Here is a 19,373-nt window from a genome sequence, read left to right on the forward strand (position 1 = left end):
CGTCTGACGGGAATCGTCGACCCTTCAAGGCCCCTTTTAAGGAGCCAAAGGCGTGATCATCATGTCAGGAGACGTTAGGACCGAGTGGGTGGTCGAGTGGACCCCACCTGAGTTGCTCTGCAACGGATCAGGTAGACTCCGCATATCGACCGGCATCTTGTGTCCAGTCACGACCAACACAGAACTTGGCGCACCATTCCACAGTGATGGTTTTTGACGGACATGGTGACACCTGTATATGACCCATATACGTTCTTCCTTCTCCGATGGATGTCTACTGGTGGTTGTTCTTCAGCAACCAAGAAAAGACTAGCGACACGTTGGTCCTGTCTGGGTGCATTTGGTAATAACGATGCCATAGTTCACGTCTCAGTGCTTACCGCACGCCCCTCAGAAAGACGCAAAAACTCTTACTACACTAATCCCTTGCCTGCCTGTCGGTGCTTATATAACCGCGTCGCAGTCGTGCTACGATACGTATACGCCCCAGCAACGCCCTTCAAACGGAAACTTTTTGATCGCCCCTTATAGCTTACCAATTTTGTGTTCGGCCCTGACGAAGCTCTAAATGTCTACTGGTAGTGGTGCCATCATCTGCCATTGGTGTCATTTGGATGCGATATGGTGTGTGATCAGCAGAACGCTCGCCCAGCTGTTTGTCGGTTTCTCAGTCCTTGGAGCCGCCACTCCTCATTCAACTAATTTCTCAGATAGTCTGCCGAGACTGAGGACAACACTTCACAGACCTTCCGTCAAAAACAAACCTCCGACAGTACCTGGAATTGTACCCCGGTCCTCACTATGGCAGCCATATCCGCTGACACTATTTTTTCTGTACATCTGTTGCTTCGTCGTTTTGTTTCCACTCAGGTAGGGAGGGGTACAACAGAATCTTGTGACAGATATATACAATCAATAACGCATCTTAAAATCAGCTGAAAGATTCACTAATCAACGTCCCAAATCTGTCTATGCAGCAATGACAGCATATCGCAATATTCGGAAAAGCGATCCGTCTCACATGTTGATGTTGGGTATTATTAACTGATAACGTTTATACTCTTGCACGAAACTGTTCAGTGGCTTATGTTCAATTGTTCATGTGAATCATTGGTCATAAATATATGTATAACAAAGCTACAAGATGTTCTGGCTAGCCGGCCGCGGTGGTCTCGCGGTTCTAGGCGTGCAGTCCGGAACCGGGCGACTGCTACGGTGGCAGGTTCGAATCCTGCCTCGGGCATGGATGTTTGTGATGTCCTTAGGTTAGTTAGGCTTAAGTAGTTCTAAGTTCTAGTGGACTGATGACCACAGCAGTTGAGTCCCATAGTGCTCAGACCCATTTGAACCATTTGTTCTGGCTAAAAGAATGTTGCAGATCATTTTACAGATACATTTGCTTCACTGAATGTCGCACATAAACATAAAATAAAGACAGACCAGCTGTCGTACAGTGCCTCGAATGTAACTACAAACACTACCAACTTACATTGTAAATCCAAGGTACATAAAACCTCCACACAGTTGTTTTCATACACTCCTGGAAATGGAAAAAAGAACACATTGACACCGGTGTGTCAGACCCACCATACTTGCTCTGGACACTGCGAGAGGGCTGTACAAGCAATGATCACACACACGGCACAGCGGACACACCAGGAACCGTGATGTTGGCCGTCGAATGGCGCTAGCTGCGCAGCATTTGTGCACCGCCGCCGTCAGTGTCAGCCAGTTTGCCGTGGCATACGGAGCTCCATCGCAGTCTTTAACACTGGTAGCATGCCGCGACAGCGTGGACGTGAACCGTATGTGCAGTTGACGGACTTTGAGCGAGGGCGTATAGTGGGCATGCGGGAGGCCGGGTGGACGTACCGCCGAATTGCTCAACACGTGGGGCGCGAGGTCTCCACAGTACATCGATGTTGTCGCCAGTGGTCGGCGGAAGGTGCACGTGCCCGTCGACCTGGGACCGGACCGCAGCTATGCACGGATGCACGCCAAGACCATAGGATCCTACGCAGTGCCGTAGGGGACCGCACCGCCACTTCCCAGCAAATTAGGGACACTGTTGCTCCTGGGGTATCGGCGAGGACCATTCGCAACCGTCTCCATGAAGCTGGGCTACGGTCCCGCACACCGTTAGGCCGTCTTCCGGTCACGCCCCAACATCGTGCAGCCCGCCTCCAGTAGTGTCGCGACAGGCGTGAATGGAGGGACGAATGGAGACGTGTCGTCTTCAGCGATGAGAGTCGCTTCTGCCTTGGTGCCAATGATGGTCGTATGCGTGTTTGGCGCCGTGCAGGTGAGCGCCACAATCAGGACTGCATACGACCGAGGCACACAGGGCCACCACCCGGCATCATGGTGTGGGGAGCGATCTCCTACAGTGGCCGTACACCTCTGGTGATCGTCGAGGGGACACTGAATAGTTCACGGTACATCCAAACCGTCATCGAACCCATCGTTCTACCATTCCTAGACCGGCAAGGGAACTTGCTGATCCAACAGGACAATGCACTTCCGCATGTATCCCGTGCCACCCAACGTGCTCTAGAAGGTGTAAGTCAACTACCCTGTCCAGCAAGATCTCCGGATCTGTCCCCCATTGAGCATGTTTGGGACTGGATGAAGCGTCGTCTCACGCGGTCTGCACGTCCAGCACGAATGCTGGTCCAACTGAGGCGCCAGGTGGAAATGGCATGGCAAGCCGTTCCACAGGACTACATCCAGCATCTCTACGATCGTCTCCATGGAAGAATAGCAGCTTGCATTGCTGCGAAAGGTGGATATACATTGTACTAGTGCCGACTTTGTGCATGCTCTGTTGCCTGTGTCTATGTGCCTGTGGTTCTGTCAGTGTGATCATGTGATGTATCTGACCCCAGGAATGTGTCAATAAAGTTTCCTCTTCCTGGGGCAATGAATTCACGGTGTTCTTATTTAAATTTCCAGGAGAGTATTTAGAACTTTCTCATATGAACATAGCTTTATTAAAAATAGCTTTTTACACATAGATGTAACCATTTGAGAGTTATTTGCTTCAATTAACTGGATATTTTTTCTTAATGTAAATAATTGAGGAGGAGATGGGAGTAAAAGTAATTTATTGTCTGTCGCCTAACATGGTCGAGAAGTTTCTAACATTCGCCACCATATCATAGTGTGTAATTTTATGAAGATTTCTGGTACAAATCTGTGTGCCGGGCCAGGACGCGAATCTGGAGCTATATGAATAGCGGGCAATGCTCTTACCGGATGAAGTACCCAGGCAAGCCTCACGAAACACCCTCTCATATGTTCTCCTGCATACCTAAATGGAAGTAGGATATAACAAATGAAAGGACTCATCAAAGCCTGGGATCCCTTTCCAGTACAAACTTGTCATTCTTAAAGAAGAAAGCAAGATGCATGCGTGATGTTAGGAAAGCAGAACAGAAGTAAGGGCAGAAGTGAAGGGATAAGTAAACATATTCATTCTGGTAGACCTTACTGAGAGATATTAAACTAAATAATATTCCAGGCGCTCTAAATAAAGATAAGTATATATACACAATTAACATATTTTGCCATAACTTTACAACGTGAAAAACCAAATAAAGTTGTAGAAGAGAATAAAAGCAATAAGTCAAAAGGATTATAAATTAGGAGGTCTCCCTGGCAAGATAGTATTTGCATGCGTGTCAGGAACAGCCACTTATACAAAACTTTAGACATTAGTAGGCTTTTGCATACAATGAAGATATAACATAACTGCTTAGCACCTCACTGCTGTTCATACACTTCATAAATTACGATATAGAAACATTCGGAAGGTAAAAGATTTGAAACACCTGTTACAAAAAGGAGGCAAATAATAACGTGGTTATTCGTTTCAGTGTCGATAACCTGAAGAAGTCCGGTTAAGGAAACGGCTTGTGCTTCACTACCTATAATGACATCTTATGATGTTTCTTTCGTGGGGCGCTCAACAGCTAGGTCTTCAGTACCAGTACAAAGTCCCTAGTTTTACACAGTCCAGCTTTTTTCACATAATCCAATGTAGCCACTGTCTCAATTGATGATGATGAAATGATTATAACAACAGAAACCGCCAATTCCTGGCCAGAGAAAAACTCCATCCCGGCAGGGAATCGAACCCGGGACTCCGTGGTCCAGAGGCAGCAACGCTAGCCACTAGACCACGAGCTGCGGACAATTTCATTTGAGGTGAATCCTTTTCCACGACAAATATGCAAGAAAGTAGCACATGAAAAGATAACATTAATACATAAGTGGACACGTAAGTTCCCAGAACTGTGATTGCCTATCGAGTATACGTTAACTTCGAACAGTTTGAGACATATCTGTGCTTTTCCGTAATCCTGCACTTCAAAGAATTCTTACACGCCCGTTATATTACGACACTTCCTTATTGTGTCGTTACTCTACGGAAAGTGTCAGGAGTACCTGTCAAGCAAGTGCAATCAGTCTTTGAACACAGATTCAACAGATTTCCAGATACCTTTGCAAACAGTTTACTAAACGGAGAATTCATTTTCTTACAGTTTTCGGAGATACGTTTGCTACTATAATCCTTAAGATGCATTAAGTAAATAATTCGTCGATTAAAATTATGTGACGCCGTCAGATTCAAACCCTTTCGGGAGAAACAGATCAAAGTTCTCTGCTCGAGGCCAGGTCAGATACAAGCACTAAAGTGCTACGAAGTTTCTTTATAGTGTGTAGTAAGAACCAAAGTCAAATGTGTATGAAGCACTTTTCATTAGTGTTTTTTTATATAGTGATCGTATCTATACGTCAGTAAATGGAATAATGTGAATTGGGTTCTTTTAGATATTGTTTACCATCAAATTATCTTTTTTATTCTATATGGTTCAGCCTGAAGCACCTTCGTGTATGCCTATGTACGTAACAATACAACAAATATAATTTTGACCTCAGGAATTTATCACAGATGAAAAGCATGTCTCGTTGTGAATACTGTATGCAACTGTTAATTTCTTTGTTTAGTCTTCTATGTCTTTAATTCTTGAAACGCTATTAGTAAAACGTTGGCTGATAAGCGGCTTAAAGAAATCTTGAAAAGCATGAGAAATTAATTATCGTGGAGTCTCGTTGTAAATACTGTATGCAACTGTTAATTTCTTTGTTTAGTCTTCTTTATCTTTAATTCTTGAAACTCTATTAGTAAAACGTTGGCTGATAAGAGGCTTAAAGAAATCACTGAACTGTAATCCTGGCTGAATTTCTTAGTTTCTTTAAAACAATTGTTATTGCTATATTTGAAATTTATTGGCGGAGTACGTATATGTCGTACTCGCAGCCGTATCTTGTGCCCGAAGCTATAAAGTGATTTTACAGGAAGGTTCGCTGCTACAGTTACATGACGACAAAATTGCAAAATGCCTCTTTAGATTACTAATTATTATTCATAGTTGTAATTATTAATATTTATATAAACCAAGAGTCTTTTAATTGACATTTCAGGAGCACACGGTATAACTTTCTTGAACTTAGAGATGCGAAATCACAGACTGTTCGAAAGGAAATAGAAATTATAGGTGTTGCGGATGCCTTAGAATCATCATTTACGTCAATTGGTGTGACTAGAGAACAGATGTTTGGCATCTTACTTCAAAAAAAGTTCGGGATTTTACTAATACGAGTTTAACACAATTCAGTGGGTGCTAAATTAGAAACAGAGAGCATGTCACGAGCTGTTTCTTTTTGAAATCACAATGGCACTCCGCAATGAAGTTTATGAGTATGTGTGATGCAGTCTGGCTTAGCGTAACAGTCCTTTCTGACTTATCTGTCATTCTGCGAGCTATCTACTGCAGACAAGATAAGGACTGCTAGCTGAAATGCGCATAAACATATCGCGTCGCCGTAACTGTTCAGTGTTGTTGTCTCCAAAGGGCGTCGCTTATATGTACGGTATGTTCCTGTTTCCTACTGGTATCTTGACGTCGCGTAAATGGTTATTTTGATGTTAAATGCCTTATTATCTCGTGGCCAGCAGAATTTCTAGCACCAGAAAACTAATGGAATCCAACAAAACAATTAGCTCTGTATCAGATCGATTCGTTATTAAAAATCGTCAGCTTCTGTGTTGGTAACGACTGAAAACTGCGCTGGTCGGGTTGTTTCTTTGATTCCCAGGGGAATGTGTTCTCGGTTTTTCACTGACGAGTATGTGATTCAGAGCGTAACCAGTAATTTAAACTGATAGTGTGGCCATGATACGTCATTCCTAACTACCCAAAGCATATTGACCCGCATCTAACTTCACTGGGTTTTGAATCTTTTACTTGTAGAGCTCCTGTTAGCATCCCTTCTTCTCAACTTCTTTTCTCTGGCCTTACTCCGTATCGTCAAAGAATCGAGCCTAGATTTGGCAATGTTTGTAGCCGATGGTGCCTGGATATCTTTCCTGGTGACACACCTTTCCTCCTAGGGAAGGTCTAGTGTTGTCTAACGTGAATGTGTGTCGTTTTCGAAGCGTTTGCGGATCATGTAACTGTGGAGGGATGTGGTTACTAAGCTGGTATTCACCTAGTCGGATGTGGGAACCCGCCCAGAAACAACACCCAGTCTCACTGGTACATGGGCCTTCGTCATTAACCGGTCAGGCGTATTCTATCCGAGGCTGACACACATCCCCGATCCCTGAAAAGGTTAGCTAATGCGCGCGGCTATCTCTTTTCATGTCCGATTATTATCTTGAAATGTTCATGTCGTTATGTGTAAGAACGAGGGCTATTCCGATCGGTCGAGAAATGGAAACCTCAATGAAAACCAAAAATGTTTTGTTTGCAACTGATACTTGCAGCTACTTTTTTACATAGCCCACGCCAGGGCTGAGACAATTGTCCTAACATTGTACTAACTTCCGGGCACCCTCCTGTTCTTTCTGCCAAGTCTCTGCGTTGATCTGCAGCTTGGTATTTGTGTCAAAACGTTGTTTTCATAGCGAGCATTTCATGTGAGGAGCGATGAATATCAAAGGGAGCTAAGTCCTGGTTGTATTAGGGTTGATCAAACACTTTCCTTCGGAAACGCTGCAGGAGCGATCTCACTGCTCCTACAGTTTTCGGCCGAGAACTATCATGAAGAAGGAAACACATACTTGTAGTATCCATGCAAGCACGCGAAATCTGTCACAGGCGTCATCTACGGGGGAGATGCTGTTTTCCAGGCATCTTTACACGCCCATTGTGCGCTTAGAACTGAAAAGAGCGACGTGACCCGATCGACGAACATACTAAAGACATTGCCCAGCACATCAATGCGAAGCTTCATCGAACATTCACTGTGGTTTCCATTTCGAGATCTATCCGACCGTTGTTACCAAATAGCCCTCGTATATTTAAGCAGTATGCAATTCTTACATTGTACTTTACTAAATAACAAAACATGGACTGGAGAACATTCAATTTCTTTGTGGAATGAACAGACAAAATGTAGGGCAATGGTATTTTTGGTATTGTTTAAGTCCTCTTGTAGCATTATACAGGCTTTTAGGAACTGTAAAAAAGAGGAAAAACAAAAAGAGCGATTTAACATTCAGAAACGAGTGAATTCATTTGGCTTACACTCAGTCACAAAAGGGCTCCTGCAATTCACTGCGATAGTTTAGAGAAAGACGGCCTGTATTTCACATATTCACTTCCACTTCTCCCGGTGTATAACACATACCATTTGAGCATCATCCTTATCATTATGGGTGACGATGTCATTACTTTCGGAATTCGGCATTATCTGTGGGTGCACGGTTCGTCTGCCCAGTAAACAATGTTTTGATCCCCAGCCTTTTGGTGCAGCTCATGAAATTCTTTGACATACAACACAGAGGTTGACGTGATTTCATCGTGCTTCTATTCCCACTTGACGTTTTGCGTCTCGTTAACTCCTTCGCTTCTTCTGTTTTGATCAAGGTACTGTTGCTGGTTTGTACTTTCGCAATGAAGATTTTAAAGACTGTCGCAGTGGAGAAAAGGTTTTGGTATCGCATCTATTTTCCACTGATGTTGCCAGCGTTATGTCTTCATCGGTCGTAGATTCGTCGTTGGTTTGTTTTCTGCGAGTTTAAAGTAGCTATTTTCACTGTTTTTGAATTGTTCTTTGGCAGTTGATTGCTGTCATATTTACATCTCTTTCCACTTCCACAGGCGCACTGTAGAGTAACATTTGTGTCACAGTGAAGCTGACAGCAGCTTTGTCGGTTGATTTACTTGTATTAGTTTTATTACTGTCCATTCGGTTGTCTCGCTGCTCGGAAATGGACTCTGTAGCTTCCTCATTCACATTCCTCCTATAGCTAGGCACCCATGTACGCACAGAGGGGTTATACAACCCTGAGAGAACAGCTACATATATTTCGTTGCTGCTACTTGACTCTTTCAATAAGGAATTGTACAGGGCGTCTACAGTCACACCTGAAACTAACGCCCTCGGATTTCGCTAACACCATCGAGCGGTACTTCTATTTTGTAACATGGTCCATGAGTCCAGTTCCAGGTTTCGACACCTACAACGAGGTTCGGGAGAGGAGACGTCTTGCTTTCATCTCCAACAATGACGAGACCTATAATCTCCCATTCTCCATGTGGGAATTGGACACAGCATTGGCTGCAGCTCGCGAGAGCGGTCCCACGCCAGACTTTATATACGTTGTGGTATGCTAGGGCATGTTAACGCTGCATCTAAAGAAACCTTATTTGCTCTCTTTAATAAGATATGGAGAGATGGGGAATATTCTGTCCCTTGGAGGGAATCCATGTTGGCCCCCAATCTTAAACCAGGGAAGAACCGCTGATTCCCAGGTAGCTATCGGAGTGTCGTCACTCTTGCCAGCCTCGTAGGAAAGAAGCTGCAGCGGCGCTCTTGCCTAATCTGTGCTCTGGAATCACGAACTCTCCTCAGTCGTTACCAGCGCGTATTTAGAACATAACCTTAATACTCTCACCCTACTGTAGGCGGCCATATATGAGGCATTCCTACGGAAACATCATTTAATATCCATCTTTTCTGACACTGAAAAGGAATACGACACTACGTAGAGAGACAACATACTTGATCAGCTACATGTATGGGGCTTTCGTGGCCACCTCCCCATTTTCCTGCGATCCTTTCTTGCTGAACGTTGTTTCCGGTACAGAGTCATGAATTCACTTCCGATAGATTTCCTCAAGTTCATGGTATCCTAGAGGGGTGCGTTTTAAACGGGACTTTGTTCGCAGTTGTGATCGGTGGCTTATCGTCTGCAATGAGGAGTCCCAAGCAGTGCTCATTGTTTGTGGATGATTTTTTTTTATTTTCTGTTTCACTTATACTCCCATATATTCCGCTCGTTAGTTACAGTTGATACTTAGGCGACTGAAAGAATGTTCTGCTCGGACAGGTTTTAATTTCCCCCTAGAGAAAACAGTATGCATTGACATTAATCGTGTTCGGTCTCTTTTTACACCTCCGGAACTAAGAGTGTGAGATACTGTTTTTAATTTTAGGGAGACGGTGTGGTTTTTAGGTCTCTTATTTGATAGCCAACTTACATGGCTGTCAAATGTCAAGGTAGTTAAAATACGGGCCCTTAAAGCGCTGGATATCATGAAGTGTCTGAATGGGAAGAACTGGGCTGCAGATACATCCCGCTTGCTGCAGTTCTTTAAGAGTTTCGTGCGATCGCGTCTTCATTGTGGTTGTAAGGTCTGTGGCTCGATACGACCAACATATTTAAAGGCGCTGGACTCCATACACAGCGAGTGTATCACGTTGGCCACAGGAGCCTACAGGACGAGCCCTACACCGATCATGTGTGCAGAGGCAGGGCAGCCGCCATTAGTTGCACGGCGGCGATTCCTTGTGGATAAATAGGAGCGTTCGGTATACGGGCAAAGCAGATCTGGGAGTGTCTCCGCCAAACATTCCGCGGGAGGACTGGTGCAAGGCTCCGTCCTGGTTGTTATTGAAACCTAGAAAGATTTTAGATTTGACAGAGTGCAATAAATTGTTCAGACAACGTTTTTAAGCATAAATTAATTACGATTTTAAATGAGCACCAGGTCTGCAACGTGGTGTAGACAGATGGACCCAAAGAGGCGGGTGCTGTCGGTTGTTCTGTAATTTTTCCTATTTCTGTCTTTAGGTCCCGTCTGCCTTGTGCTTCTATTTCTGACGCCGAACTTTATGCTGTTTTTAAAGCTCTTGATCAGATGAAATGTGAACGTGTATCCCAATTCCTCATCTGCTCTGCCTCGTTTAGTGCGCAGCAGATAATCCAGCCTATGTACCTAACAGACAGAACTGTCTAGAGCATACAGATGTCACCCTTTATCGTCAAAGACAAGGAAAGGAAGTCTCACTCTGCTGGGTTCCCGGTCACATGTCTACCCGTGGCAATGAGTCAGCCGATACTGCGGCTATGGAGTCATGTACCCTTCCCAACGTAAATGACTGCCCTATCCTTCTGCGTGCCCCGCCGTCTTTGCTGCGAAGGTCTATCATTCGTCTTCGGGAGGAAGAGTGGCTGGTCGTGACGCAAAATAAGCTGCGATCAATAACAGTGACTGTGAGGTCATGGTGCACCTCCTTCCAGCCAGTTCGCATTGGTGAAGTCTGTTTAACGCGACTTCGGATTGGACACAGTCCCCTGACCCACGACTTCCTCCTCAGACGTGAAGAACCGCCTGTTTGTGGTGAGTGTGGTGTACTGGTTACGGTTCGCCACGTACTAACCGACTGTATTTTATGTAATGACGAGACGGATCAAGCTGGTTTACTGACAGACCTGTCCTCAGTTTTAGGTCATAATGACCTGAATGTGGCACTTGTTTTACGATTTTGTGTTTTGTCTTCACTTCTACCTAAGCTCTTATGTCGGCGCTTTTAATATGTTCGAGAACGACTGGCTCATACAGTTGCTATTTTTATGATCCACCGATCTTCTTCTCTGGACTTGCCTCTTAGCAGCAGTCCAGATCAGATGTCATTGTTCGTAATGGTCTGCCTTGATTCGCTTGCTCCATTGTACCGATCAAAGCAGTCACACGTGTTCACGTAAAAAAAAGGTGCAAGCTAGCGTATGTGGTCTTATGTTGCTTTTTAGGCTGTCCTCATTTTGTGTGCTATAGTCCCATTCATCGCACACAGCCAGCGTACGGGCACTGATGATCGGGGCACTGAGCGCCCTCCAGATGCAGCCACGTACACACACAACACACTCGAATATTAACTCGGGAAGTGCCACGCAGCACGTACTGGTAAAACAATAAATACAAGCACCGGCTCCTAGCGGTGTTAGAAAAATTTTGTGAAATATGTCCGCTCAATCTCGAATGCGCTGCAATGACACCCTGTAACTATTTACTAACAAGCAGTCTAAGGAAATACAATCAAATGCAAGTCCTTTCAAAGGATTTTCTTGTATGTTAATCGACCCGCCCCTCACTCATAGTAGTAAAACCGACGGACTTATATAAGATGAAATTACGACTACGTATCATCAGCGCACTAGACTTAATAAGTGCCAGGCTAATCGACGCATCACTGAAAAACAAGTATAAAAAGAAATAGAGAGATGCTAATCACAGCTTAAGAAATGTCAAACGAATTTCTGTCGGTGAAAAGTACGCAGGCACAACAACGTATCACCAGAAGTGATAAATGCTTCGTACCTGCTCGTATTCCCTTAATAAAACTGAAGCAGGAAGCTAATCGAAGCAATTAACCATCTCTAATTACACAATTCTTCAAAGGTCATCTACCAAAAATTGGAAATATATAAAAGCTACTCGTAGCAACTCTCAACGACAGCAAGTGTCGATGGTCAAAGGCACACACCACCGACAAGGCTCCATCCGCCTGCCTCTCGGCGCTACTCTGTCTAACGCTGGAGAGCATTGGCCGCTTACGCGGTACTCAACAGTTTGAAGCAGCAGGTGTTTAACATAACTTTGCAGCCCACCACGGCCGACGGCGACAGGAACACTCGCTGGAAGTGCCAAAAGGCACACGGCATACGTAAATATAGGAATACTGTCAGAATACCTTACAGTGACACATTTCCGAGAGAACAAAGCTACGCGTAGGCAAAAGGAAGTCCTACTTCATCACAGAAACAGAGATCCTACGGCAGACCCAAAGGCGTTACTTTCTGCCCAGTCAAAGACAAATAAAGCGACAGGACAGTCCAACAGTATACTCCCAGTTCGCGATGTCAAATGGGCATAATAGTTCGGCGGGCAACCTTCTCGCCATAATTTGGTAGAAGCTAAAAATACTATTCAGAAATATCATGCTTCCTGATACGAGTCCTTAATGACGAATACATCCGTAAAATATAGCACGTTTACAGAGCAGACGCACTTTACTGCTGAAAAACGAGATTTGGTATAAGAATTATATGTCTAAACATAGGAAGGAAATATCCTATTCACCACAAAGATGATTCATTAAATATTCTTCATATATATTCATTATATATTCTTTAGTTCTTTTCCCAGTTTCATATCCCAAACCGTAGGCACACTTTAATAAAGTAGTGACGTATTGATGCAGAGATGTATATCTCAAATAAGTCACATATTTCGTCAACACCAGTTGCCCTTCGCTGTTACCGAGTTTAAGCACTGACTATCTGTTCCAGAAAGCACCGATGGCACCAATAATTCTGTATGATTACGATAACAGCCCTCCGTGCACCCTTGTGCGGATTGTAGCTCGCCTGGTAGGTGTGGAGCACAAGAAAATAAAGCTGAAGAGTATTACGAAAGAAATGGCTTCTCCGGAGATGACACAGGTAAGTTAAGCATGATTTATTCTTTGAAACCGAAGAAAATCAAGTTTATAGAGTAGCACCTGTATTTCAAACTATTCACTGATATAGACATAAGAACGATTCCTTGTGGGAGGCAGAGGTGGAACCACACCAGATCTCCTGAGTGCACAGTAAGTTTGTGTACAGATAAACTTCAATGATGTTTTTTGTAATGTTGTGCAATTTGAAGTATACCCTTTCTCATTTCCGATTTCTAGTTACAGTAAATACCTTTAGCTAATTATGGAAGAAAGACACCGCTTAGAACAAATTACTGTACATGATATGTTACTTACAGCATAGGCGAAGAAAATGAACGAAATATGGTGCTATTCTCCTCTGAAGAAGCGAAGTGTTACGGTTTCCATAAAAAAAAAAAACCGCTTGTAGAACGGCTAAATCCTGCCACAGTTTATTTTCGCCGACTTTGACTCCATACAGAACCATCGTGCACAGCGACTATATATTAATATAAGGCAGGATAAGAATACTTCAGTCAGTGGCAATTCTATTGCATTTTTATTATTCTTGGAAGTCTAGATTTCAGCTATAAGTAGCCGTATTCAGAAATCAGAAATGACTTACATCCAACAATAAGTAAAACACCACGTTACCCACTAGAAATCATCCATTTAAGTCAACGTACCATTTGAATGAGCTATAACCCAGCAAACTCCCAGCAGTTAATGTCTCCACATGACTTTATTGGCGTAGAGGCAGGATGACAGTGACATTGTTGTTTAAAACAAGTACAGCAGCCTCAGTTTGCGTCACGTAGTATAAGTAACGACCTCCATGCTCCAAAAACCAGCTAACGCAGTTCCTGTCCAATATAGCAATTTAAAACGGATCAAATCAGTAAGTATATTTGCGTATCGCCTTTAACATACGGCAAGACGCGCCGATTTACAGTTCGTTTATTCATATGTTACTGGTGAAACGATCCATCAAATCTTATGTAAAAGATCGTTAATTGGTCACGCAACTGTGCCTTACAGAACTGCTTCATCAAATTCAACATAAATATTAAAGAAAGTTTTGAAGATGTTCTCGATAAAGTACAGTCACCAGATGGATTCGTCAAAATCTAAAACCAAGCGTAGTCGTTAGTGTCATAATGGTTAAGTGATCAAGTAAATAGTTAATTATAGAAAATATAAAAGTTCATACAAATGTTTTTTAAATCTGTTACCATTACTGTAAAATACTGGAGATGATCATAAAAGGACTATTTATGCAGGTACAGGCAATAAGAAAATACTGACGCCCTGCGCTGTAAATTTTTTACATAATGTATAGTGTTGATGTAGCTCCTACGAAGATAATTGTGAAGAGTACCCAGTTTTGGGAACTCTTCAACAACCTTCAATTCAGTGCAGAAGAAACTGTTGTGAAAGTGTAGGCCTGCGTTATGTATGACAACACTAAGAACAGTAGAATGTGAGAACATATTATTATCAGTGGATTGGCTTATTTCCCATTTTGTTGGCACTAGGCAATGCTACATCGGTCTTACTATCAAACAAATAAAAAAATTGAACAATTAGCCTTAGGGACAATGTTTTATATCGTTCTTTGCAAGAAGCGCACCATAATTGTAGTTACAGCAACACCATAAGATACGTTGGAAATTTACGTCAACAGGGAGCGTTAGTATGTTTCTATTAATTGTATCTGATTAAAATAGCTTTTTCATGTTGATCTTCGGTACTTTACTAAGATGGTGACGGCTTTTTAGAGAAATGATTTGTGTGAACATTCGTATATCCTTTAAATTAGGCGGTGTGGGCGACCGGTTCTAGGGGCTTCAATCTGGAACCGCGCGACTGCTACGGTCGCAGCTTCGAATCCTGCCTCAGGCATGGATGTGTGTAATGTCCTTATGTTAGTTAGGTTTAAGTAGTTCTAAGTTCTAGGGGACTGATGGCCTCAGATGTTAAGTCCCGTAGTGCTCAGAGCCATTTGAACCATTTGAACCTTTAAATTAATTTTTAGCGGATCATTTAACCACTAAGTAACTAGAGACTAGGTTTTAGCTTTTGATGTATTCCAGTTGGCAATTATATTTTATCAAGATGATCTTCCAAAGTCTTTTAATTTTTACTTCGAATGCGGTGTACCAATTTTGTATGAAACAACTAATGAAATTTGCATAAGGTTTGGTGTATCGTTTCAGCAGTAATATCTGAATAAACAAATTGTAAATCGGCGTATTCAGGTATATTTTAGAGGTCATATGCAAATATACTTGCTGATTTTATTTATTTGATAAAAAGGGCTTTTAAACTGTTGTAATGGAAAGGAATTGGGTTAGCTAGTTTTTGGAATATAGAGGGCGTTGCTTATCCTACATGACACAAATTTGGGCTGTTGTACTCTTTGTAAACAACAGTGTGAATTTCATTCTTCCTCCATATCATCAAAGTCTTACGGTGACACATATTGCTGGGAGTTTGTTCGATTACAGCCCACTGAAATGGTGTGTTGACTAAAATTGGATAACGTGGTGATTTGTTTATTGTTTTACGTAAATCAGTTCTGATTCTGTAATTCGTTCTATTTTAGTTCTGCATACGGCTATTACTATCTGAAATATAGACGTGCAAGTACCATAAAAAACCAGTGGAATTGCGACTGATTGATGTATTCCTATCCTTCCTTTCAGTTTATCTTATTCGCTTCACAACATACAATTAAAAGCAGTTTAAGTATGGCACACAAATAAAACTGTTGAAAATTTTTCGCTTACATCCAAACCTCCAGATGTCAGACTCTCAGATCGGTACCAAACGTTGTTCGTCGACATAGTATCAACCAGAACACCGATTTAGTTCGTGCTGTGTGCTGTCATCCACTAGAAGATGCTAAACGGTAATTAAAAGCAACACCAGAAGTACGGAGTATTGGCAAATCGTATAGATGAGGCGACCAAGTATCAGTCTGCCTTCGGCCGGTGAGCGGCGAGGACGTTTTGTTTACGTCCCGTCCACAGAGTCGCGAGCGCGTAGTTTATTTCCTCGCCGCAGCTAATACTCGCGTCCGTTGACACTGAGTCGCCATGGCTCATTCGTACAGAAAAGCTACCGTCAAGATCAGCTTCCAGCCCGACTACGCACGACCACGAGCCTTTGAAGTTGAACGATTCATCCGTGACGAAGTTCAAAAACCAACACATCACATAATTGGTATCCACCTATCCATCACAAGTAGCGTCGTTTACGTTAAGATGGTCGATGACGAGTTATGTCAAGCAGTTGTGAACAGATGCGCGAACACTACGAAGTTCAAACACTCCGGTGGTCACATCGGAGAGGCTACTGTTGACCATGCTGGACTAGGATTACGCACACTAAGAGTGTTCGAACTCCCTTTCGAAGTGCCACCGGACGTAGTTACCTCATCTTTCCGCCCTTATGGGACGGTAATTAGCCACGTGGCCGAAAAATGGAACACCTTCGAGACGTACCAGCTCCTCAAAGGCGTTCGACAAGTGAAAGTTGAATTAAAGAAACACGTGCCATTCTACTTAGTCATAGGTGGCTGAAGTGCAATAGTAATGTACGACAGACAACCTCGTAACCGAGCGAGGTGGCGCAGTGGTTAGACACTGGACTCGTATTCGGGAGGACAACGGTTCAATCCCGCCTCCGGCCATCCTGATTTAGGTTTTCCGTGATTTCCCTAAATCGCTCCAGGCAAATGCGGGGATGGTTCCTTTCAAAGGGCACCGCCGACTTCCTTCTCCGTCCTTCCCTAATCCGATGAGACCGATGACCTCGCTGTCTGGTCTCATTCCCCAAAACAACCAACCAACCAACAATCTCGTACTTGTTCTGGTTGCGGCCAGGGGCTCATGTGCGCTCGGCGTATGTTCAACGTCGGCTTACAGAAATTCCATTACATGGCACAGCACCACCTCCTACGCTCACGGCCCTCCCCCTCCTTCACGCAGGGGTGACACGATTGACCGACATGACAGACGACAAACCACTTAGAATGCACACCTGTCGCTACTCCTGGATTGATCAACAACATTACGGTGTCCGCAGAGATTGAAGAACGCCGCCCATCGACTCCACATGAAGATTCGGACGAGAGAATGGAACTCGACGCTAGGGTTGTACCGACCTCTGCCATTCTCCCTGAGAGGGATACGATACGGGAACCACAAACCCTTTCGGACACAGAAACCCACGACCGCAAAGAAAGGTCACTGAGAAAACATAAAAAGCGACGTCGTACCCCCTCAGACGATTGCCTCCAGCGGACGTCTTCTCCCGTTGACACCCGGACGGCCGACGACACTACGAGGAAAATGGATGACACAAGATCGCCCTCACCTGTAACTTTGTCTGATATTGACAAACCCGATTCCGCTCTCTTGGGCAAATAGATGGCAAGCACAGCGCCACCCGTTGGTACACAACCAGAAACAACTGCGGATTCACCCTTGGTCACTCAGCCCACAAGTGTTCTGCAGCAGCCACCGTTAACTTACGAATGACATTGAAGACGATTCTACTCCCGCTTTGGTGGATGTGGAGAGGGGTCTCTCCTCCCACACCTCGGCCCCTCCCGTGTAGCAACAGATGACGGCGCGGACGCGGCCAGCAGATCACTAGCCCCACCTTTTACGGCGACACTAACGGCGGCCCCCACCGCAGGAGACGATCTACAGACTTATCGCTTAACGACCATCAACATTAACACCATTCGGAGACGTACGAAGTTGTCGATGCTCCAAGACATTCTCAATGCAGCAGACATTAACGTTGTCTTTCTCCAAGAAGTCTTCGACGCCTATTTCCCGGGTATGTACGGTTATACGGCTCACGTGTCCCACGCCTCGCCAACTAACAGTGGAGTCGTAGTTCTCCTCACAGAGGGTCTCGAGGCGGACGAAGTCCGATATCTCCCCAACGCTGGAGGAATGGCCGTAACGGTGCAAGGCGTCCGGTTTATCAGTGTATACGCCCCTTCCGGAACGAATCACCGTCGTGACCGATCACTCTTCTTCGCAGAAGGAGTAGCACCGCTTTTTCAGGGCAGGCACTATGACTTGATATTAGGGGGCGATTTCAATTGCACGCCATTCACCGTGCCCCGGACTTGGGACAGTCATCGGCGATCTCCAGCTGGTAGATACATGGGACGAGTCACTCGTCTACTCACATCGATAGGATTTACGTCTCCCGTTCTCTCGCGGCAACGGTGAGTGACGCGGAGGAGTGGCCAGTAGCCTTTTCTGATGACGAGGCCTATATATGTTCCCTCACCCTTCGTCGCCAACGGGTGTGGCGCAGCCGTCATCCCTGGAAATTAAACCTTGCTCATCTCCGGATTGTCGACGAGCCATCGAAGACACGTGGAGTTTGTGCATCAAATGGCTCTGAGCACTATGGGACTTAACATCTGTGGTCATCAGTCCCCAAGAACGTAGAACTACCTAAACCTAACTAACCTAAGGACATCATACACATCCATGCCCGAGGCAGGATTCGAACCTGCGACCGTAGCAGTCGCGCGGTTCCGGACTGAACGCCTAGAACCGCTAGACCACCGGGGCCGGCGAGTTTGTGCTCCGCCGCCCCCCTACGTGGTTAAACTGCGTCAAACCGGTCCTACGGAGAACCTTTATTACAAATGGTCGTGAGACTGCTGCTTGGAGGCGGCAGACCCTTGATTTTTTTTCACCATCCTTCGCGAATGCGCCTCCTTGCCACCGACACCAGAACGGCAGTTGACAGTTCAGCGTGCGAAGGCACAGACCGTAGCCCATATGCGCCAACACCTCGAAGGGACGATCGTCCGAGCGCGAACACAAGACAGACTCGCAACGGAACGACCCACCATGTACCACGTCATCCGAGAACGTACACTGCGAAGGCGGGCGCTGATATATGCCATCACCACTGAGGACAGTCATCATCACACCACACAAAACGGTATTGCTGCAGCCTTCTTCGACCATTACGTACGACATTATTCTGCTCAATGTTCCGACCCGACGACGGTGACAGCAGTCTCACAACTGGTTTACGGCATTGTCCCACAGGATTTACAAACTGAATTATTGAACGACATTACGGAAGACGAAGTTATCGACACCCCGACGGGCTCCTTGTGGAATTTTATAGTTTCCAGTATTTACTGGCTCCCAAGTTGACAGACATCTGTCGGGAGCTTATGTCCCCCGCGGTGCACTCCCTACGACCTTCGTAGAAGGAATAATTATACCGATTCACAAACCTAAAGGTGGGGCTCGAATACAAGATTACCGCCCGCTAACACTCGTCAACTCCGACATGAAGATATTCACCAGACTATTAGCAAACCGTCTACGTCCGACCCTACCTAACGTCATCTCACCAGATCAGACTTCCCTAGCGGGTATCAATAACATCCACACAGCACTGTGTCGATACCGTGACTTAATAGCCCTAGCCAGGGCACGCCGCATCCCGGGATCGCTGGCATCACTAGATTTTAGCGAAGCTTTTGATCTAGTAGATTACGCGTACCTAACGTCCGTTCTCCAGCACATGCAGAACCACAG

The 19,373-nt window shown here is 44.7% G+C and overlaps 1 protein-coding gene across 1 annotated transcript in view; it reads left to right on the forward strand.

Moving 5' to 3' along the window:
- The first annotated feature begins 5,878 nt into the window (after positions 1-5,878).
- The window catches only part of LOC126336886 (glutathione S-transferase D6-like), a 36,765-nt gene continuing 23,270 nt past the window's right edge, over positions 5,879-19,373 (forward strand). Inside the window, exons 1-2 of the mRNA XM_050000997.1 lie at positions 5,879-5,937; positions 12,647-12,799. Of these exons, the coding sequence (XP_049856954.1) occupies positions 12,656-12,799 (144 nt within the window). The 5' untranslated portion in view covers positions 5,879-5,937; positions 12,647-12,655. The remainder of the gene's footprint in view (positions 5,938-12,646; positions 12,800-19,373) is intronic.

This window comes from Schistocerca gregaria, chromosome 2, assembly GCF_023897955.1.
Source record: "Schistocerca gregaria isolate iqSchGreg1 chromosome 2, iqSchGreg1.2, whole genome shotgun sequence".
NCBI classification, from domain to species: domain Eukaryota; kingdom Metazoa; phylum Arthropoda; class Insecta; order Orthoptera; family Acrididae; genus Schistocerca; species Schistocerca gregaria.